Genomic DNA, 23496 nt, shown 5'->3' with positions numbered 1-23496 from the left:
TAGAGACAGTGTGTACATGTTTACACAAATGGTAGAACACTGTGTATTACCTTGCTCTACCCCCGATCTCACCTGGGCTTACTCTTTCATCATGGAGGTCTCCGAACATGAACATCGGCACTTTTCAGTAGCCACACAGAATTTCATTTTACGTATTTGCTGTAATTTAGCTAACCTCTCTCTTACTGATTGACATTTGGTTACAGACTTGTGCAATTATAAATTACCTTGTGGTGAATTTTGTTTTCCACAAATCTGTGTGTGCCACTGTGTGACATTAATGTACACATCCTTTACAATGTATAGATACATTAACATAATGCAAATAATAATACATAAATATATTGCTTTTTATATTAATAACTATTTGGAACATAAATTCCTGAAAAAGGAGTTTCTGGGACAAAGATGTGTGCTTTCCTAAATGTAAATATCGTCTTCCAAAGAGGTGGTGCCACTTTACACCTCTGCAGATGTAAAAGCTCGGTTTGGATTTTTTACCTTTCTGTCTTATAGTTCGAATAATAAATCATTTAGTTTGAAAGTGAGCATCTTATATTAAGGGCATGGGTGAGGGCCGCCGGCCAGTCCTGTGTCTCCCATCCTTGTGTGGCCTCCTTGCTGCCCCCGAGTCTACCCATCTTCCCAGCCCTGAGCTCTGACCATGGGCGGCAGGGGCTGTTAAATGAGAAGAGAAACCTCAAGTCAAGATACCTGAGAGTTTGTCTTTAATTTTTTTTTTTTTGCTATGACCACCGTCTCACCTTGGGCACGCCCCACCCCACACCCGCCTCAGCTCTTTGAGGTCTCAGTTTTCACATCAGTAAATCCATTCACACTCTTTCTATGATAATCTGGACTTCTACTTTTCTAGCCTTATTTCATTCCATGCCCCCTCATGATTTGTGTGCTGTAGGTGAGGGGGCCCTCGTGTTTCTTCCTTGCCAGGTCTTTGCTCATTCTCTTCCAGCTTGCTGGAATGCTTCCCTTCCCCACTTCATCATTCCAGTGCTGTCAGTAGTGTTGCTTCTGAGAGATGTCTCCAAACAATGTAGCTTTGGAAAATTTGTCATAACAGCTTGGTTTCACAGTTAATGTCACTGAGGGCATTTTGTACTCTTTGATTATGTAATTGGAGTCTATATTCCCCACAAGTCTGCATGCATCATTAAGATGGAGATGATGCCCCTTCTAACTCCCTTTCATATCCTTAGCCCCTAGCACATTGCTCAGTTAGTGATGGATGCTCAATAAACATCACTGAATGAATGTATGAAATGCCCAGTGTAGTGTCCACTATTTAGTAATTTTAAGCACAAGCCTCTCTCTCTGAACTTCATGATGCTTTAAAATATGGTCCTATTTTTGCACGTAGACCCACCTTCATGCACCCAGTTCTCCACCTAAGACGCATGACTCTGAAAGTCAGTGGACCCCAACAGTTCCTCCATCACAGTCTTGGCTCATGATGTTTCTTCTTTCCTTCTCTACCTGTTGAAATTCTGGCTGTTTTTCAGACATGCCCTTTTCCATGAAACTATTTCTGTCACCCCTTAAATGTGTCATTTCTCTCCTTACAAAATACTGATTCTGTTGCTCTTAGGGCATTTTCTTCCACACTTTGTGATTTAGTTATTCAAGGCACTTTGTTTTCAGAGAAGACAATGGCACCCCACTCCAGTCCTCTTGCCTGGAAAATCCCATGGATGGAGGGGCCTGGTCGGCTGCAGTCCATGGGGTCGCTAAGAGTCGGAAATGACTGAGCGACTTCCCTTTCACTTTTCACTTTCATGCATTGGGAAAGGAAATGGCAACCCACTCCAGTGTTCCTGCCTGGAGAATCCCAGGGACGGGGGAGCCTGGTGGGCCGCCGCCTATGGGGTCGCACAGAGTCAGACACGACTGAAGCGACTTAGCAGCAGCAGCACTTTGTTTTTATGATATGACTTTCTTTTATTTGCTCCAGATTTGTCAACTCATTCTTCTCTTAATCATCTCATATATGATTTTCATACGTGTTTTGTACATTTTAAAATACGTCATATGATGATAAAGGTGGCCCCATGTTTATTTTCATGTACATGGCACTTAAAAGATTTGTTACTAATAGCTGTGATGCCTAATTGGTTGTAATATCCTTGATTTGCAGATAGTGTGAGGTTTTAATTGGCAATGTTAAAAGGTATATAATCAGCTCAATAGCTATGCTTATCATTTTTTGCATGGGGATTTGTGTGTTGGAACCATTGTGTACTGAGTCATAGGAGCGATAGCAGTAATAGTTCTTGGCTACAGTAATAAAAATCAAGGGCATGTATAAGTTTCTTCCAAAACATGAGCTTAAGCCCACTGATGTCTGATAACCCACAATGTTATGTTATTTCTTTTCTCAGAAGATTTACACTGTAGATGGGAAATTTTGAGATTTCTTAGAACATTAACTTCAAATACTTTACTGGAGAATACCGGTGAAAAGACATTAATATCTAGATTTTGAAGCTAAGATAAGTGCTCAATCAGTCATGGGGATTGATAATTTGAATGTTAGACAAGAGTGTATTCTGTTCATGAGACATTTTTTTTCTGATTATAAAAGTAATAGTACATGGCTATTTTAATCTATTGGAAAATAATGGAAATATTTTTGTTGTTGCATTTTAATAAAAGGAATTCTTAGCTTTACTTTGCCCCTGATTATCTAAAAAAATGAAAGGTTAGAGAAAACAATCACAATCCATGATTTTAAGTAATCCCCTATAAAAGTTAATATCTTAACACTCAGAGATAACCACTAATAAAATTTTTGTTTAACATTTGCAGTCATTTTATTCTAATCATTTTTCCCAGTAGAATCAGATTCACATAGAGTTTGAATTCTATTTTTTGCAATTCACATCTCACTTTCAATACTATAATATGTTTAAACAGTTTAATCTTATTTCTCTTAATAAATTAACCCACACTTTTATGTAAGCATATTAAGGTAAAAATTTATTTTTTGTTTTTATATCAGTTTATCTTTCTTATGTTGTTTCAGTTGGATTCTCCCCATCCTTTTCATACTTCATCAGCAGGTTCTCAATGAAAATTGTCATTAACTATGAATTACATATTATCCATATTTTTCTGTGCTCTCATACAACCCTATACTTTTAACTATGCATCTATTCATATATGCAGGCCAGCTTTTATTATTATAAGAAATAAATAATCATTTGCATTTTTTATTTGATTTTTTTTTTTCCTTAACAGTATATTGCAGAAATCAGACTATGTGTTTTTCATTTGGTCTCTAATACATCCTTTAGATGCACTATCATTTCTTTAACCACTTCCCTACTGCTCTGCATTTAGGTTGTCTCCAGTAATGGACATATGATTTTGACAGCATCAGTGATCATACCCTTTGGTTAGATTAGTAGAGATGGTATATCTAACTCAAAAGAGTATAAGTGATTGTGTGAAAATAATAAATGCACATAATTTAAGAGGAGCAAAAATTAATTAAAATACTTTTTATGCAAAGCCCTAGTATCCTTTTCCATCCCATCTCACTCTCTGATTCTGTTCTTCTTGAGCAGTAATTTTGATTCTTGAAAATAATTCTTTAGGTCTTCTCAAAATGTGCCTGTATTGCTATTTTGAAATCATTAATTTAAAATATTGTCTATTAATTCCTCTTAAGTTATATAGAACTTGCCTTATACCTCCTTTATCTTCCCAGAATTATACTATCAGATTTCCATTTAGTAAAAATCAGAGTTGACATTATGATCATGTAAATATTATGTACTACAGCAGTAAATATTTTTTCCATGATATGATTTTAGGGGTAGATTTTTTGTTCATCAAGTTAATATGACATATTTTTAACTTGCATAGTTATCTTTAGTATTTTATTATTAATGTCCTAGGTCTGTCGCTTTTCTCATATGCTTATATACATATATAAAATAATCTCTGAGTTCCATTGCTTTTCTGTACACTTCTCTCCCGCTCCATCTTTCTGTTTTAAGCTAGGCTGGTCTTTATTATTTTAACTTTTTTGTTTTCTTTCTCTCTCCTTTTCTTTTATTTTTATTCGTCATTTAGTTTCTTTTTTCTTTTTTTTCTTTTGCTAGAATGTACCCTCTAGTAATTTTCTAGTAAAGGATAAATTAAAGAAAAACATTTTTTATGGTCATGACTAAAAATATTCTTCACTTGCCTCCACACTTAATTACTAGTTGGAAATGTAAGGTGTGGTCACATATATATTTCTAACTTCATCATCCCAGGCAAATAAATGATTTATAGCAACTATCTATGGTGACTAATAAGTTACAGAACTCATAACTTACAAGGAATTTGAGATTCTGTGTTTGGATAGAAAAATCTTTAATATTCCCTGAATATCTATCCATCCATCGATCCGTCCATCTCTCCCTCTCTCCATCCATCTCCATCTATCTAGATGCCAGTTATATTTGTGTAGAGATTCTATATGTGTTAAATATTAGAATTCTAGATTGCAAATATTTTTTTTTCCTCAAAATTTGGAAGGCATTACTCTATCATCCTTTTTTTTTCTCTCTCTGGAGAGGTTGGTAATATTCGGCTTCTTATTACTTTCCAAGAGTCCCAATTTTCCCTTGAAAGCTTTCTTCTCACTTTTCCCAGAAATTTTAATTCTGTGACACGTTTGGTTTTCCCTGTGAATTTGCTGGCTGAGTGTGTGTTTTAGTCACTCGGTCGTGTCCAGCTCTTTCCAACGCCGTGGACTGTAGCCCGCCCGGCTCCTCTGTCCATGGGATCCTCCAGGCAGGAATACGGGAGTGAGACCCTTTAATTTGGAAAGTCATGCTTTCAATTCCTTGGATTTTTTTTCATTAAAAACTATTTTTAAAATTATTTTAATTTCTCTTTACATTTGTTCTTGAAATACTGTTAGTTGGTTGTAAGTCTTTCTGTATTTCTTTCTTTAAGATACTCATCTTTTCTTGTATATGCTATACCTTTTTGTTATTGTTTTGCTTTCTGAAAATATTTCTTTGCTTTATACTTTATCTCTTCTAACATAATTTTAATTTCATACTTTTAATAACTAAGATCTCTTTTTTATTATTGTTTCTCTCTTATTCTTGATAATCATTCTTGTTCTTGATAATAGAGATCCTGATTCTCATTTAGCTACATATTTGGGGGGGAGGGGTTATATTTTCTTCTCCATACCTCACACCAGTTTCCTTTTTCTTATTTATTTGGTTTCTGTTTTATATTGTGTATTTTCCACAATGATCAGTGATTTTCAGCAGTTCCCATTTGAGTAAGACACAAGAACATTCTACAAACATGGGCAAAACTTGTCAACTGATAGGCCTCTCAGTGGACTGGTCAGGCATCTAGGTATCCATTCTCTTAGAAAATGTCTCTATGTCAGAATCTAGAACCTTTTACCTCGGGTAGTTCAGATTTTTCCAGAAAAGCTGTTTTCTGCCTGGAGCAGCACACTCCCGTTTTCTAGAATTCTGTAAGCAGAGGTAAAATTTTTCTTCATCTCTTCAATTTCCTTTGTTTTTTTTTTTTTAATTTTTTTAATTCCTCCTCCTTTTTTTCTTGCCCTTGCTATTTATATACTATTTTAATTTATAAAGATGGATTGTACATTTTTCAAGCTTAATGTGAAACTCTGCTTATTTTAATAAGCACTTTAACATGCTTCATATAGACTGATACATTGCTTTCCAGAAATGATATGTATCACCAGCAGTGAATGAGAGTGCTCACGTCTCCGGCTTCATGTCGAAACTCACAACACAAAATAAAACCAAACAAACATTTTGGCCAAAATAAGAAGTGAATTTAACATATTGTTCTCATTCACATTTTCCTCCTTTTTAATGTATGTACATAAGCAGCTTATTAATTATTTATACTTCTTTTATCTTTTGACTTTGAATACTCTGCCTATTTTCCTCAAGCTGCCTTGAATTTTCTTATTGGCTTATACTATCTCTTTATATATTTAAGAATGTAAATCCTTTGGCTTACTACCAGTTATTTGCTTTTTGAGAAATAGTAGCTTGTGTTCCTTCTGCTTGATTCCAAATATGTGTATGTCCAATAGCTGCTCTTTATCATTAACATATCTTTTTAATGTTCCTCTCCACAGGCAGATCCTTGCAGCCGCCAAAAGAGCTGATCAAGTAGGCCATTTTCTCTGGGTGGGATCAGACAGCTGGGGATCCAAAATCAACCCACTGCACCAGCATGAAGATATTGCAGAAGGAGCCATCACCATTCAGCCCAAACGAGCAACTGTGGAAGGTATGGGTTTTGTCAGTAGTGTGATTTGCTGAGAGAGTGGTTGGTGCTATGTAGGGTGGCTGGGGCATGAGTCTCTTTGAGGATTGGATGTTTTTACATAATTTATGCAGGATCTGTTCAAACTTTCAGCTGTGAAATACAAATGAAGCCCTATATCTGGTCTGTTATTTTAGTTGATAGTCTTCTCTTGAAAAGATCACGTTATTCTCGTAATATTATCACCATTAGCATATATCTTTGTTTTATTATGCTGCAAGAGCTTTCTGCAAGATCATTATCTTTAATAAGAGGTGAAAGAATAACACAGTCCAAGTATGCATAAGTGAGCTGCATTTTCTGAGAGAATATTTTCTCTTTGTAATTTGTCATTGCTTCCATAGCAGGATAACTTTTTTTTTTCATTTATTTTTATTAGTTGGAGGCTAATTACTTTACATCATTGCAGTGGTTTTTGTCATACATTGAAATGAATTAGCCATGGATTTACATGTATTCCCCATCCCGGTTCCCCTTCCCACCTCCCTCTCCACCCAATCCCTCTGGGTCTTCCCAGTGCACCAGGCCCGAGCACTTGTTTATGTATTTACTTATTTGATTGTGCCAGATCTTAGTTGCAGCATGCAGCATCTCTTACTTGTGGCACATAGGATCGTAAGTTGTAGCATGTGAACTCTCAGCTGTGGCGTGTGGGATCTAGTTCCCTGACCAGGGATCAAGCCTGGGCCCCCTGCATAGGAAGCGTGGAGCCTTAGTCACTGGATTGTTTCCCCCATTACCTCTTGGGGTCTCCTCCAGGCCCCAGGATCATATAGCATATCCCCTGTCCCAGGCATCACTATCATTTTGCCTTCCTGGGTCTCTTTTGTCCTCGCGTTCTTTTTCTCTTAAGTTTCCTATCCCTTTTCTTTCCCTTTGCCTTCCTTGTAACTACAAGGATTCTTTGAGAGGTAGAAGGAGGAGAGGGCATTTACTGGTATCTTTCTGATGTAACAAAAGTTGCTGATTACAATTTATGTTCTCCTTTAATTTGAAAAGGTAAGTTACTTCTGAAAGAAGACACTGTAAAGAAAAGGAACTCCTCTACTGGTATTGGGCTTTGTCTTCCTTTTCTGATGGGCCAGGTCTCCAAAGATTTCATAAAACATGTTTTGCATGTTAAAAGAATCTATCCACTCACTCAAAAAGATCAAATATTTGTCTTTCTTTCTATTCTGTCTCTACTCCAATCTCATTAATTAATTCTCCCTAGAAGGCTGCATGGTCTGTGTGGGCTTTTTAAACAAGCCAGGTTGTGGTTTTGTCACTGTTCCCTTTCTGTGTTATCTCGGGGAGATAAAAATCCCATAAATCACCCATGTGGTCATGAAGAGGCTTTGAATTAATTGCAGTACAAGTCCGAAGAAAATTGCCCACTTCCAAACCAGACCAATACATCTGCAGATGAGCTGCAAAAAGAAAAGACAGTTGAACTATTTCTATTTCTTTTCACTCAATAATTTAAGTATTTACTGTGTGCTTTGCTATGTGCTAAGTTGGAAAAATAAGGACAAAAATCCCACCCTCGAAGTGTACACAGCTGAGTAAATATATCAGAATGTAGTTGTTGACCATGTAATAGAAATGCTGTAAGCACAATGCAGAATAGATGGCTTAGGGTGAGTAATGTGCCAGCTTGGGTGGTGACGCTGTGGTCGTGGAAGACGCCTGAGAGGAGAGGAAACAAAGTGATGTGCTCATGCTCATCGGGCCAGGAGAAGCTCCTCTACTCTCCGCCCAAGCGGTGGGAACAGCGGGGTGATGGAGCAGGGCATACTGGCATAGCATTAAACGATTCATTCTGCAACCCACAGCTTCTTTGTAGCCACCCTCAACTTCTTCCAGTTCTTCAGAAATGTTCCCATCTATGTTCACTGGGAAAGCTCTTCCCTCTCCTACAGTTGTGGTCACTGCACTGTTTGCCTGATTAACTCCTTTCTAACACGCGTGTCTCTGATTAGATAGTATGTTTCCTTGGAAGCCACCTACAGCCACTCCAGCCAGGTCTGGTTAGGGGCTCCATCCGTTGCTCTTATGGCACCTTCCCATGGCCCCACCATTGTAACATCTCTTTACTTGTCTCTATCTGGAAACGTATCCTTTACGTGCCATTGTACCACAGATGCCTTGATCTTGGCCTGGACTGGCAGGTGATCAAATTGGTTTTTTAAGTGGTTGGATGCCTGGCTGGCTGGAGGAAATACATACCACATAAGGGCCTGGCACAAATGGCTGAGAAGTGGGCCAGGGTTGGATCATGAAAGGTCTTGTAAACTATCCTGAGGAATTTGTATCTTACTCTGAAGTCTGGGCGGCGTCTGAGGATGAAAATGGGATGTGATCAAAGGGAATGAGGAAGCTCCCTTAGATGACTCTATAGAGGGATGAAGTGTCAGATTTGGGTGAGGACCAAAGCAAAGCACATTACAAGGTCTGTGCTGAGGTCCTCTCTTCCCAAGCTGTAGACACGTTAGGCATATTAGTAACTCCTTGGTTTCAAGACCCAGGTTCAGCATGTCTTAGGAAATGACTAAGTATCTTAATACAATTTATTGAAACAAAATACATTTTCATATGTGTGTCGAGATACTCAAAGTTGTTAAAGTAGACACCACATAGCATCCTAAATCTGCTAAGAAAGAAATGTGGTCTCAAAAGCAAGATGGTAAAGAAATGCTATTATCAATGAAAGTACTTTTGAAATGTGTCAAAACAGCATCTCTTCATGCAGAACTCTGCATTGCTACTGAGAAAGAACACGAAGCTTTTCGTTTGGCTCTTTAGGACTTGTGTGGCTTCTGTCTACCCATGTTGTCTTGTGCATTGATACAGAGTGGAGATTTGTTCACTCATACAGAGGATGAGATCACAGGATTGTGGCTGTGCATTTGGTGTCACACTCCTAAGGAAATGAAAAAAGAAATGCCTTCAGTTGCACTGAGGTTTCTAAACACAGCTGTGAAATATATGAAATGAAACTATAGAGCATATTCTATATGGGCAAGTGTGTTTTCCTCTCCTATTATTTTTTTCTTTTTTCTTTTTGGGGATGTTCATAATGGATTCCACTCGGATGAAGTATTATCCAAATACTCAGAACACTGTTACATCCCTTTTAATCTTGGACTGTGTTGTATAATGTTGTACCTTCAAATGGAAATAAGAAAAAGCTAATCAGTAATCAACTTGTTTTTTTCCTTTAGATCCATATTTGGAGCACATTCAGCAAACATCTAAACTTTTGACTCATCACCTCTATATTTGCATGAACAATTAACACTAAACTGCCTTAGGCCAAAGGGCTAGCAAGGGCATCGGTCCTGTGAAAATCATGTTCATCAACTTTTGTCTTCTATTTATATTTATTCTTCATTTATAGAAAACAGGGACTCAGTGCTTGCCAGCCCAGGAGGTCATTTCCTCTATTTTGAATGAGACGATGATAGCAACTGTGCCCAGGAAAGGTCAGTGCTGGCCCCTTTGGCTGCTCTCTACATGGGATATAAAAGAATGTCTCTAGAGTTGGCAGCACTTCTGCAGCTCCTGAGCCAAAACAGCTCCATGATTTTTAGTCTTTCTGTATTGTCTGGTGAGCCAAGGGATCCCTAGCATTTTTCTATTTTCTGTTGCCCCATTAGCAGGGTCCCCCAGTCTTCCTCTCCAGCCCACAAGTCCTCAAAGCAAAATGGCCAGATTGCCATGCACTCTGCCCTCTAGGGTGCTCCGCTTCTCCAAGAGTAGGCTGTCCTAAACATCCTCTAATTATAGCCAGCAAGGATCATTGGCCAGGCTCTTTTCATCTCTGACATAATCATTAGCATCAGGGAGTGAACATAATAAGGATGAATTTTCAAAGACAACTCTGACAGCTCTGACTACTGGTGAGGATTTTCCAATGGGTCTATAGCACAGCTTGGTTCTTGAATTAAATCAGTGATGTGTGTAAGAAAAGACAAAAAGTGCTATAGATCTGGCTTAAAAAAGTTGGTTATTTCATGCATTTATTTTTTTTTTTACTCAAGATAGAAAGACATTCTATATTTTTCTTAAAACCAGAGATCAAAGCTATGAAGAGCTGAATGAAAATATTTCTGGCTCCAATTTATATATGCCCTACTTTAGTCTTTCTGATTACCTGAAATGTTCCACATACATCACAGAGTTTTGTTAGGGGAATGACAGAAAATGCCAAGAAATAAAATATCACCTTAAACCACAATAGTATTTCTAAGCAATACTATAATTAATAATAGACCTCTAACCTTGTTTGATGAAAGAAAAGTGAGAATATTGCATGTTCAGTGTTATGACAATGTTTTTCATTGAATCTGTCATAAATGTTTATCAGCTCTAGCAAGGTATCAGCCCTTGATCTGAGATATATAGCAGATTACAATCAGATTACACCCTGCTCTCCTAGAATTGCCCTCTTAATGTGGAGGTGACAGGTGATAAAGAAAAAATGCAAATAAGGAAATATCATACTAGAATAATTACTATCAAGTGCATTTCCTTAAGAACCAACTTGTAAATCAGAAAGATACAAGTGGCAAAGGAGGAAGAGAGACAGAGCACCAGTATACCATGCAGGTTGAAAAAATAGAAATTTGAAGGGTGCGTAGGGAGGTCAACAGCTCAGGCCTCTCTAGCCTGGTCTAGATTCCTGGCACGCGTTCATATCAGATCCTTTCACCGCCTACAATATGCCAGGGCTTTCCATTGCACCATTTCCTGTTGATCTGGAAAATATAGGTAGTGTGTGTGTGTGTGTGTGTGTGTGTGTGTGTGTGTGTGTGTGAGAGAGAGAGATAGATCAAACCATTAATGTTTTTTTTTAAAGAATTTCTGCTTTTTTCAGAATTAGCCTACCCTGCAAAACCAAGCCACACTCCTGCAGTTCAGAAGGTACCACCTACCCCGTTTATGACAACACAGATTGTACTCGTGGGCAGCACACCCGGCTGGAGTCTGATCCTTCAGGGCAGTGTCTGAGACCCACGGGTTCCATGGGACTATCTATCCTTTGTTTTTTCCTGCAACTTTGACATTTACTAATAGACCTAGCATATATATGACTTGACGGATATGGTTAAATATTAGGATGTCCCTCTGATAACCCCTGGTAGCTCAGACAGTAAAAAATCCGCCTGCAGTGCAGGAGACATGGGTTTGATCTCTGCGTCAGGAAGATCCCCTGGAGAAGGAAATGGCAACCCACGCCAGTATCCTTTCTTGGAGAATCCCATGGACAGAGGAACCTGGCGGGCTACAGTCCATGGGGTCACAAAGAGTTGAACAGGTCTGGGGGACTAACACTTTGACTTTCTTGTAGCCATCTTGCTTCACCCTTTATCTTGTCTGAGTTACATCCTCTCCCAGTGTCAGTTACTGCACAGACATGCCCGTCTCTTCCTCTGCCTCTCTTACATGTCCCTCTTCTAAGAAAAACTGCACGTTCTTCAGTCTCACCATCAGTCTCACCTCCCTTTGATGTGTTCCTTCCCTCGTCACCTCAGCCTTGCTCTGTACCTCATCACATTCAGAAACTTTCACTTTATAAATATACTTCCCTCTTTATTTTACCTACCAACTCCAAAGCTGTATTCACTGTCGTCACTTCAAAGTTGTTTCTTTGTATCAGAGAACTATAGGTAATGGGCTGTTTAATGTGGAAGAGACCATTTATTGTCAATCAGTTAACAGATGTTGATTGCCTCCTATCTGTCAAGCACTGATTAGGTACTGGTAACCAGGAAACAAAAATTCCTTTCCTCATGGAGATTAAAGCACAGCAAAAGGAGAGTAATAATAATATGCTAGACATAAGAAATAAGTAAATAATAGTGTTAACTATTGGTAAACACTATAAATTCTATCTCTTTATGAATATTCTCATTCCATATATTCATCATTTTCCTAGTGTTTAGTTCCTTGTTCATTGTTTCCTTTAAATATTTGAGTATGTTTAAGACAGTTGATATAAGGTCTTTATCTGGTAAGTCCAGTACTGGTCTTACTAATTAGGGCATACTTTAGGACATACATTAGGGCATACTAATGGATGGTTTGTATCATTTTTTTCCCTTGAAGTAGACTGGACTTAGCTATTTTGTTGTATACTTTTTGGTATTTTTGTTGATAACTGGGCATTTGAATATTATACTGTGGTAACTCTGGAACTAAGATTCCCCATTTCCCAGGGTTTGATGTGCCTGTTTGTGGAAGGCTGAAGTTGTTGGTTTGTTCAGAGATTTCTCCAGACTTAAGAAGACACTATTCTGTATCATTTGTGTAGTCACTGAAGTGCCTGCGCTGTTAGCTTGTATTCAGTTAGCATTTTGACAAAAATTTCCTTAAATGCCAGGAGCTAAAACAAAACAAAACAAATAACAACAACAAGAAGAAAATGCCTTTCGCAGCCCTGAGTTAGGGCTTCCGTAAGGAAGTACGGACTGGGCGGCTTAGACAACAGAAATGTGTTTTCTCACAGTTTGAAGGCTAGAAGTCCAAGAGGAACGTGTTCACAGGGTTATTCCTTCTTAGGGTGTGAAAGTGTATCTGTTCTTTGCCTGCTGCCTATCTTCTGATAATCTACTGGCGATCTTGGCATCCTTTGGGTTGCCTTCATCATCACATGATGTTCTTTCTCTGTGTTCTGAGTTTTCCTTATTATAAGGATGCTGTTCATGTTGGATTAGAGCCACTCTGAAGACTTCATCTTGACTTTACTAATTACATTCATAATGGCCCCATTTCCAAACAAGGTCACATTTGAGGTTTTAGGGTTTTGGATTTCAACATACGAATTTTGAGATAGACTTAATTTAATGAATAACACTCAGCCTTTGTGGAGTGGCTCTGTTCTGAAACATCCTTTAACACTGAGCTAAGTTATTTGCAATTTTGCTGTAACCTTTACTACCTGCTTGTGCTGATCCTCGAGATTAAACAGAGATGAAAGTCTTCTCATGAGTTTTCTCAGCATCCATCCTGCCCTGGATATGTATGTGGCTTTCTAAAACCCGCCCCCCTCTAGTTTACACAGGCATTTGCTAATGTCCCAATTTCCCAAGGAAATACTCCTTCAGATTTTCCTTCCAGGGTTTCAGGTATCACTTGTATGTTTCCATAATAATCATTTGCTCCAGGTGACTGTAGGTTGCCCAATCACTTTATAATGTTTATAAACAATGCCTGCCCTTTTTTCTCTCTGAATGAGTCCCAGGTTAGGTAAAACAGAGAGAAGTATGTTGTACCAATCCTTCAGGTAACCTCCAGAAAGACTACATTAGAGAAGAACAATACTTGACTAATAAAGTCTTTGCACTCTCTGATATGTACTAGGGTCTCCCGCAAGAATGTGGGTTGTGGTCTTCAGGTCTTCAAGACTGCCACTGAGGCAGGGTGGGGGTTGGAAAAAGAAAAAAAAAATCCACAAAGCTTTTCTACCATTTTTGAGCTGGTCTTTTTCTTAATTTAGTATTCAGCATTGTTTGCTGTAAAACTGTGATCATCTTCCAGAGTTATGGCAAAGTTGCTTTTGACAGTTTCAGTTGTTTTCAGTTTTTGAATTGAGGGACAGGCCTTTGGAGCTGCCCACTCTGCCACTTTGCTCACATCACACCTGGAAAGTGCTAGAAAGAAAGAAAAAGTAGAGAAGGCTAAGGGACTCATCAGTGGTGGTAGGAGCATTGCAGTGTTAAATAGACTGGTCAGGGTAAGCCTTATTAGCAAGATGACATTTGATAAATGAGTTAAGGAAGTGAAGGGAGCATCCAAGTTAATATCTGGGTGAAGATTATACAAAGCATAGAAAGCAGTGCAAGGGTGCTACACCTGGACAATCTCTGGTATGTGTAAGGAACAAAGAAGCTTATGAGGCTGGAACAGAGTGCAAAAGAAATTTGAAGTTTGGGGTTGATATTTACACATTACTATATATAAAATTGATTATCAGCAAGGACCTACTGTATGACACAGGGAACTCTATTCCATATTCTGTAATAATATATAGGGGGAAAGAATCTGAAAAAGAATGGATATATGTGTATATATAATTGAATCACTTTGTTGTACACCTGAAACTAATGCAATGTTCTGGATAAGCTATACTCCAATATGAAACAAACGTTGAATTACAACAAGAGATAATGGGAGAGTTGGGTCACATAGGACCTTGAAGGCCTTTTAAAAATGTTATCACTTTATAGGATTAAAGTAGAAGATCTTTTCAGCATTAAAGCACAGGAATAGCTTGATTTGTCCAATATGTTAAAAAGGATAATACTGGCTCTTAGGTTGACTCTCGAATACAGGGGAACAAGGATGAAGTGTAGGAGACTGGTTCTGATGCAATTAAAATAAACTGAATGAGAGACGATAGTCGAGTGAAACAGGGAGGTAGCAGTGAAGATAATGAGCTGTGCATGGGCTTAAAATACAATCTGAAAATAAAGTCAACGAATTTTGGACATAAAAAAATATCAGTCAAGAATGATTGCATATTCTTTACATGAGCAACTGGAAATATGGAATTGTCATGAGGTGATGGAAAAACTGTCAGCAGAGCCATTTTTAGGTCAACAAACAACAAAATTTGGATGTGTTGAACTGAAAATATTTACTAGATAACCAAGTGGAGAAATGACGTAGACTATTGAGAATGTGAGTCTCAAATTTATAAGAGGCTTTTGGAAATAGAATTATTTTCATGGAGTCATTGACATAGAGATGGCACCAAAAGAAGTGATATACAGAATACTAGGGAACCAAAGAACGGTTGCTCTGACATTTCAGCATTAAGAGGTTGGAAAGAGGAGAAAGTAGATTGACCAGTGAGATCAAAGGAAAATAACATGAGCCTGTTTCCTTGGAACCAGGCTAAGAAAATATTTCAGAATATAGGGATTTTCATCAGCATCACCAAAATACTACTGCTTAGTCGGGTAGAAGTATGGAGCATTGATCATTTAACCTGGCGGTGTGGAGCTCATTGTGATTTTTTTGCAAACTGTTTCATCTGAGTGGTGTTAACAAAAACCTGGTTAAATTAGGTTTAAGAGAGAAATGAAGGAGTGTATTCATAGTTAAATATCATCCACTCAAGCTCCTACTGCCCTCTTCCAGTTTTCATTCCATAGACCTCAAGGAAGGAAGATATGGTCACCCAGATCTTTTGAGTATCTTCAAAGGATATTTCGTGGTAAATGGCAAAAAAAGCATAACTATATAGGACAAGTAATAATCCTGTCCTCCAGAATATCAAGCTGGTTTTGGACATGAGGTTATGTCATGACATATAGAGTGAAAGCCTTAGGGGAACTTCATAAGGCATGTAACTTTTCTATTCTAGCAACATGATGCAGTGTCCTTCTAGGCGTTTGTTTTGTAGCATGGAACTTGATTATATTTTGGCTTATAGAAAATATGTGGTATGTGTGTGTATGTGGTTTAATCATCACCAACTGTATTGCTAGATACAGAGATAGTGAATTTACATATGAATCTAAGCAGCATCAATTCTTATATTACACCACCATCAAGGTAGGGCTCTAGGTAGCCTGGGAAATTTTTTTCTGCCAGTCCAGTTTTCTCACATTGAAAATGAGCAGACAGTCTTAAAATGATTGGTGAGAAATGTTACAGCTCTAGTTTTCTCTTATAAGCTATTGAACAAAAGTATGCATGTGTGTGTGTAATGTAGTTAAAGATAATGAAGGCAAGAGCATTGCTGAGAGGAACAGGTAAAAGAAGAAAGAGAGGAAATCACAAGTAAAGAAAAGCACTGAGGACAGAAGTTAAATAGATGGAAACAAATTTGAAGTACCCATCTAGTCTCTCCTGGTGACTCAGATGGTAAAGAATCTGCCTGTAATGCAGGAGACCCAGGTTTGATCCCTGGGTTGGAATGTTCTCCTAGAGAAGGAAAAGGAAGCCCACTCTAGCATTCTTGCCTTGCCAAGAACACAGGAGCCTGGTCAACTACAGTCCATGGGATTGCAAAGACTTGGACACAACTAAGCAACTAACATCTGAATTTTATTCAAGTACAGGACAGTTAGAAAGCAATGAAATGAATAGAGGAAAAGTTGATGAAGAAGAAGAAAAACAGAAAAGTCATCAGGGAGAGGTAAACTGTAAAAATCAGAAGCTGAGAGAAAGGAAAAGTGAAAGTATTAAGTGGCTCAGTCAGCTCTTTACAACCTGTGGACTGTAGCCCACCAAGTTGCCCTGTCCATGGAATTCTCCAGGCAAGAATATTGGAGTGGGTTGCCATTTCCTTCTCCAGGGGATCTTCCCGACCCAGGGATCAAACCCAGGTCTCCTACATTGCAGAGAAATCCTTTACCGTCTGAGCCATCAGTGAAGCCCAGATATATATAAATCGAGTGGAGGGGAAGAAAATCACAAATACCTTAACAGTTTGAAAAGCCTATCTTTGAAATTGATGAAGCTGATACATAATTTTCTTCTCCTTTCAGAGGTAGTTTTAACTGCTTTTTTTCCCCTTATCACAAGGAAAAGGAAATAATTTTTATTTTTTCAAATTATCTACATGTATATATGATCTTTTATACTTTATTTTTTATTATATTTATTTTTAATTGATTGATGATTGCATTACAGTGCTGGTTTGCTTTCTGTCATACATGAATGTGAATTAGCCATAGGTGCACAGCACCATTTGTGAGAACATTGACTTGATCCGTTACCTCCTTCCATCACCGTGGACTGAGAATAAGATTTCCCTTCTTTGTGCGTGGGGAGTGGGGGTGGGAGGAGGGGTTATCCCAGGAGCCCACAAACTCACCTGTGGTCTGTGTAGAACTGTACCTACAGTAGTTAAAAATGTCATTAGTTTGAGTTAAGTGTTAATAATAAGACAGAAGCCCTTGAAACCATTAAAGGCAGAACTATGAAAGCAAATCTGTAGTGAGAATTCAAAGGGCCATTAACTTAGCCATAAAGGATGCCTGGAAGAAAAATCATTTAAAGAAATTAGAAGATTGAAGGGGCTTCTTTCATGTTCTTTAACAAAAACTAGTTATTTGATAATCTCTTCTTTCTTGGATAAGAGGAGGGGCAGAGAATTTTTTTTTCTCCAGTTCAGCAGGTTCTTGATGTTAGGTATGTGCTATTATGTTAAATAAGATTTTGAAGTTAAAATTACCTCCTTCCAAATTTAAGTAGAGACTTTTTTCTTCTCCTAATCAATTGTAAAAAAGGACTTTTCACACTTGTCACTTAACTTAGAAAATTGCTTCCCTAACCTCTTAACACCCTGTGCCTTTTAAAATTGCTAAAATTACCTTTTTTTTTTTTCCCCCTTAAGATTCACATTTTAGGCAGAAATACCAGTTTGTCTTTTGGATTCGAGGAGCTTTTGGCAGAAGACAACATGTTGAAGCTTTTACTTAACATAAATTCAACACACTTCAGCTGAATACAGCCCAGAAATCCTAATGAGTGCTAGGGATAAGAGATAAGATGCCACCCCCATAGTAAAAGTACCCCTGGTATATTTGGGAAATCAGAATTAAAAAAAAAAAATCAGATTATCAGAATAATCTTGCAGAGTGACTGAGCAATCCTGAAGTAAGTCAGCTTAGTTCCCTGCCCAGGAAGTGAACCTGGGTAGCCTGAATGCAAACCAGAAATTCTAACCACTAATCTAGGGGCTGGAGGCTAGAAGCAGAGTGGCCCTGGCTCTTGCTTTCATTTGAAAGCAAGAATGTTTCAAGGGAGAAAAACACAAACAAGCAAGCAAACAAACAAAAAAGCAGGTACGCAGTTTATTATTAGAGACACAAGTCAGGGAACACATAGAGAAACAGTTTTAAGATTGAAATAAGGCAGAAATATAGGCCCGGAGAGAAAGGGTGTGGACATGCTCTGATGAGAAGGAGCACAGTAAAGAGGCGGATAAATCACTTACATAGGGCAGTTCTTCAGGTCTTTGTTTACCTTTAGCCAATTATCTTGCTTCTTTTCCCACATCCAACGTGTACTAGGATGCTTCTTCATTTTCAAACATATCTTTTCACCAAGATGGATTCCAGTGCAGAGGCCTATGGGGGGCTTGACATCACCTATTATGGAGCGTTGCCTCCCCCATTTTGACCCCCAAGAAGCCTTCCTGCACATGTGAAATCAGGAAAGTTTTCCTTGACCTTTCAAGTGGTCATCTTATCTCGTTACTTCAGCAGAGCGCAGCTCTTGCCACTAGCTTTGTCCTTGGAGTGTCTTGGGAGAACAAAGCTTCAGTTTTACTACACTTGACAAACACCAGCTGTCCAGCCCAGGGGCCCATCCATCTCCTACCTCAATAATGTCAGAGGATGAATTGTGATAATAGGGGTTTCCGTGAACACTAACAGTTAGAGGGCATTATCTGACAAAAATAGGTGACACGCGAATTAATCCTTAAAGGGCTAATAGTAGTTGACCTAGTAAAGAAGCAGTTGAGGTGTTGCATTTAGCCAGAGCAGAATTTACAATTTACAAAGGTCTCAAAGCAGCAAATGGCATGTCGACATATTAAAAAGAGCTGGAGGTTGTGAAGGAATTTGGGTGAGTGGTGGAGAGACTGGCAGGAACTGAATCATAAAGAGCTCTGAATATGCTCTCCTGGTAGCACAGGGACCAAGCTGAGCCTTCGGAATTTTGGTTCTAGGACTTGATATCAAGGTAGAGCTGAGACTAGTCTTGCCTTTGATTTTTAATGGATACCAGAGTATATCCTAAGATAACCAGGATGACTGTGGTGGAGCAAAAGGCTCCAAGAGTGACTTGCTGCTTGGAAGTATCTAGGTCCAGCCTTTCCGAAACTACTAGTAAATTCTACACAAAAGTGAGTAAGCTCCCTGAACTTATCACAGCTAAGGATAAGTTAAAGTGACCAAGTTGACCTATAATAAACATTCTTCTGTTCTCACTGTTCTCTAGGTGCATTTCCTATAAAAACTAATTTATCTTTCTATCCTGTTGGCCATTTTTTTAACTTTTTTATTGAAGTATAATTTGCATAGATGAAAATATGTAGATCTTAAATGCAGCAATGATTTTACACACACAGCTACATGTGTGTGAATATTGTATGTATGTATATTGGAGAAGGCAATGGCACCCCACTCCAGTACTCTTGCCTGGAAAATCCCAAGGATGGAGGAGCCTGGTGGGCTGCGGTCCATGGGGTCACTAAGAGTCAAACACAACTGAGCGACTTCACTTTCACTTTTCACTTTCATGCATTGGGAAAGGAAATGGCAACCCACTCCAGTGTTCTTGCCTGGAGAATCCCAGGGACTGGGAAGCCTGGTGGGCTGCCATCTATGGGGTCACACAGAGTTGGACACAACTGAAGTGACTTAGCAGCAGCAGCAGTGTATATATATGTATGTACATACACATATGAAGGTTACCACCACATAAATTAAAAAAAAAATTTTGTCACACAAGATAAATCCTCTTGGTTCCATTTCCTATGACTAATAGATTAACTTTGTCTTCTCTTTCACTTAATGTAAATAGAATTATCTTGAAAAGTGAAAGAAAGTGAAAGTGGCTCAGTCATGTCTGACATTTTGTGACCCCATAGACTATACAGGCCATGAAATTCTCCAGGCCAGAATACTGGAGTGGGTAGTCATTCCTTCTCCAGGGAATCTTCTCAACCCAGGGATTGAACCCAGGTCTCCCACATTGCAGGCAGATTCTTTAGCAGCTCAGTCCCCAGGGAAGCCCTATTGATGGTACAGAAGATCAATTTTGCCTAATTTTGAACTTCACTGAATCACATATATTCAAATGGAATCAGACTTTGTACGTGTGTTTTGTGTACATGTGTGAGTTCCTTCACTCAGTATAATGCTTTAGAAATGCATCTTTACTATTGCGTATGATAGTAGCTGCTTCTTTTTATTGCTGTGGAATGTTCTGGTATATGAATATACCACAAAGTGTTTATGCCTTGATACATTATAAACATTTGTTTGATGGTGTTCCACCAGTGCCATTCCTGATATTTCCTATTTCAAGCTGAAAGACTATATTAAGAAGCAAATATCCCTGTTTTATTAATGTCAAAGAACATGTCTTACTGGGTAAATCCATATTCTTGCACATTTTTCAGCTAAGATACCATTTTAACAAAGTATCCTACTGCTTTTTTCCATCATCTTGTGTCTCACTGTCATTGAGCCCCCTTAATGAGCTTTTGATGCAGTCATAAAAAAAGCTACAAAGAAAAGCAATTCAGATGGATGGAAAAGCATGGGGAAGTCAGAGAATGCAGAGAGAGGTAGCTATATAATGCAAGCTGTATTAGAAAAAGATTATTTATGACCTAAGCCTGAGTTGTCTCACAAGTATTGTGGAGTTCATAAGTTTCTGATATTAATGATAAAATTAACAGGTTTGAAGTTCAGATGAATTTGTTTGTAGTTATACGTGTAAACTCACTTGCCTCGTGACTTGTATATATACATAGCAATGTACATTAAGCAGAGAGTTCAATTATTTGATGACTATAGAAACTAACCTCTGATAAGTACTTAAGGTGGAATAATTTCCTTCTTAGAAAAAAAAGATTTTTTTGTTCTACTTGTGATCTCTGTTATATATTATTTCTGTCTTTACACAGCAAATCATAGTAGAACAATTTTTTTTTTTCTTTTCCCATTTTGGCACATAGTGTAACACTCTCCTGGAGAAGGCAATGGCACCCCACTCCAGTACTCTTGCCTGGAAAATCCCGTGGACAGAGGAGCCTGGTAGGCTGCAGTCCATGGGGTCGCAAAGAGTCGGACATGACTGAGCGACTTCACTTTCACTTTTCACTTTCATGCATTGGAGAAGGAAATGGCAACCCACTCCAGTGTTCTTGCCTGGAGACTCCCAGGGACGGGGGAGCCTGGTGGGCTGCCGTCTATGGGGTCGCACAGAGTCGGCCATGACTGAAGCGACTTAGCAGCAGCAGTAACACACTACAGTTTGTGGCAGTTGTTTTTGTTAAATCAAATACCAATTTGCCCAAAGTCAATTACTCTGACACTGACATTTGGAGCACTAATTTACTCTAACCTCAGGGAATTTGCTTTTAGCAATAAATTGAGCATTAAAAATTTTGTCTGATGTTTCTAGAAAGATTTTATAAAATCTCTCATATATATATACACCAACTGAAACACATCATGGTGATACTTTTCCAACACTTTTGAGGATCATAGATTTGCAAAACACATGTTGAATTCGTTGTTTTGACTATCAATATCACTCATGAAGATGCTAGTGACGTATGTTATGGTTAGGTTATATCTGGCCTTATTATGTCAATGTGAATGTGAAATTAATGTTTGATTCCAAGAAAAACTTAAGAATATTAAGATCATAGTCAATAGTGAAACAAAAGCAAGAGTCCCCTGAAATTAGCTCTGAAAGTAATAACAAAGAAGACTGTAAAAAAGTTTGATTTTTTTCCTCCATATATAGGGCTTTAAAATAATTATATGAAACTATTTATTGTGACAGTGATGATGATGATAACAGGAATGGCATTAGTAGTGCACCTGTTAAACCCTTGTAATATACCAGGTGCTGTGAAATACAATCTTGAAAGAATAAACTGCTTTTATCTGCATCTTATAGATCAAGACAGTAGATGTGTGGGTTACATAACTTGCCCAAAGTTAAACAAGACAATGTCTGCATTTCTGTAAGAATCACTACATGTTGAATCATTTAAATATTTGTAGCATAAAAAATTAATATGGATACTCTTATCCTTCCAAATGATGTAGCAATGAAAGCTTTGGTGTTTCTGGGCTTTCTTTTCACTTCATTAGCTTGTGTGTATATATGTATATATATATATATATTTTTTTTTTTTCTCTCTCTTGGCCGTGAAGAAATATTTCCCTCAACCAATTCATGGGTGAGAAACCACACAGAAACCAGGCTGGAGCATGTGTCACATCCTAATGCATCATTGCTTAAGGGAATATAGTTAACCCTTCACATCCAACACCATGTTGAATCTGCAGATGCAGAACTCAGGGGTACGGGCAGCTCACTGTATCTTTCATAAAATGAAATCTACATTGTCTAAGGAAAACCAGCTACCCCTTATATTCTCCCCAGACCACAAGTGTGCTTGATTCTTAGCAAAGTGAAAAGAGTTTTGAAATTAGATTTCAGTGACAACCAGTCATTAAAGGTTCCAACATCTGTTGCACAACAGTGTGTGCATGTTCAGTCACTTCAGTCGTGTCCGCCTCTTTGCGACCCCGTGGACTGGAGCCCACCAGGCTCCTCTGTCCACGGGATTTCCCAGGCAAGAATACTGGAGTGGGTTGCCATGCCCTCCTCCAGAGGATCTTCCCAGTCTGCAGATCGAGTCTGCATCATCTGAGTTTCCTGCATTGGCAGACGGGTTCTTTACCACTGAGCCACAGGGAAGGCTGTTGAACAAGACCCTCCAGTCTTTTTTCACTATTTTTGAAAGGAAAATAAGAGCTTAATCATGCAGTTTTATACAAGGTCTACTTAAAATTTAAAATGATAGTTATTGGATAAACGTCTGCTTTCTTTCGATGCTGGGCTAATTTTGCTTTGAATGCTTATTCAGTGTAATTGCAGGTGAGCTGCTGTTATGTTCTTTTTGCCTGGGAATGGTGATATGTCACAGTGACCCGAACCTTTTTTTCTTCGAAGGGCTCAACAGTAAAGGTGTTTCCAGGGGATGTTTTTGTTAGTTATTGGCTGTGTTGTTAATGAGGTTTAATTTAAGTGTTCTGTGTATCAAGGGAGAAAGGGAGAGACGTTGAAGAGAAGTAAAGGATATTTAGAAAGAGGCGTTGGGACTGAGGTCTGGGTGACAGGGTAACTGAGAGGGGTTGAGAAAACAAAAGGTTGAATGGTGATCAAGGGGAGATGGAGACAAATATATAGAGAGAGGAAATGGAGAGACACATGTGGAGAAAGAAACAGGCAGACAGACCAATGGAAAAAGAGGAAAAGTAAAGGCAAGCTCCAGATTCACGGCCTTGTGCTCAAGATTACATGGGAGGGGAGTGGGGATGGAGAGAAGAGAGCTGTGTGTGTGAGTCTGCTTTGAAAGAAGGAGGAACTTTCCAGCTGAATATGCATTACACAGCC

At 38.5% G+C, this 23496-nt stretch overlaps 1 protein-coding gene across 8 annotated transcripts in view; it reads left to right on the top strand.

The window, feature by feature from the left end:
- GRM7 (glutamate metabotropic receptor 7) overlaps positions 1 to 23496 on the top strand; it is an 871847-nt gene that overhangs the window by 435618 nt on the left and 412733 nt on the right. For all 8 annotated transcript variants that reach the window (XR_011483650.1, XR_011483651.1, XM_070455619.1 and 5 more), the window contains exon 4: positions 6152 to 6306. Coding sequence is in view for 6 of the 8 variants with exons in the window: in XM_070455619.1 (XP_070311720.1) it covers positions 6152 to 6306 (155 nt within the window). In the remaining 2 variants the exon portion in view is untranslated. The remainder of the gene's footprint in view (positions 1 to 6151; positions 6307 to 23496) is intronic.

Source organism: Odocoileus virginianus, chromosome 26, assembly GCF_023699985.2.
Source record: "Odocoileus virginianus isolate 20LAN1187 ecotype Illinois chromosome 26, Ovbor_1.2, whole genome shotgun sequence".
NCBI classification, from domain to species: domain Eukaryota; kingdom Metazoa; phylum Chordata; class Mammalia; order Artiodactyla; family Cervidae; genus Odocoileus; species Odocoileus virginianus.
The sequence above is the reverse complement of the archived record's forward strand: the minus strand, read 5'-3'. Positions and strand labels throughout refer to the sequence as shown.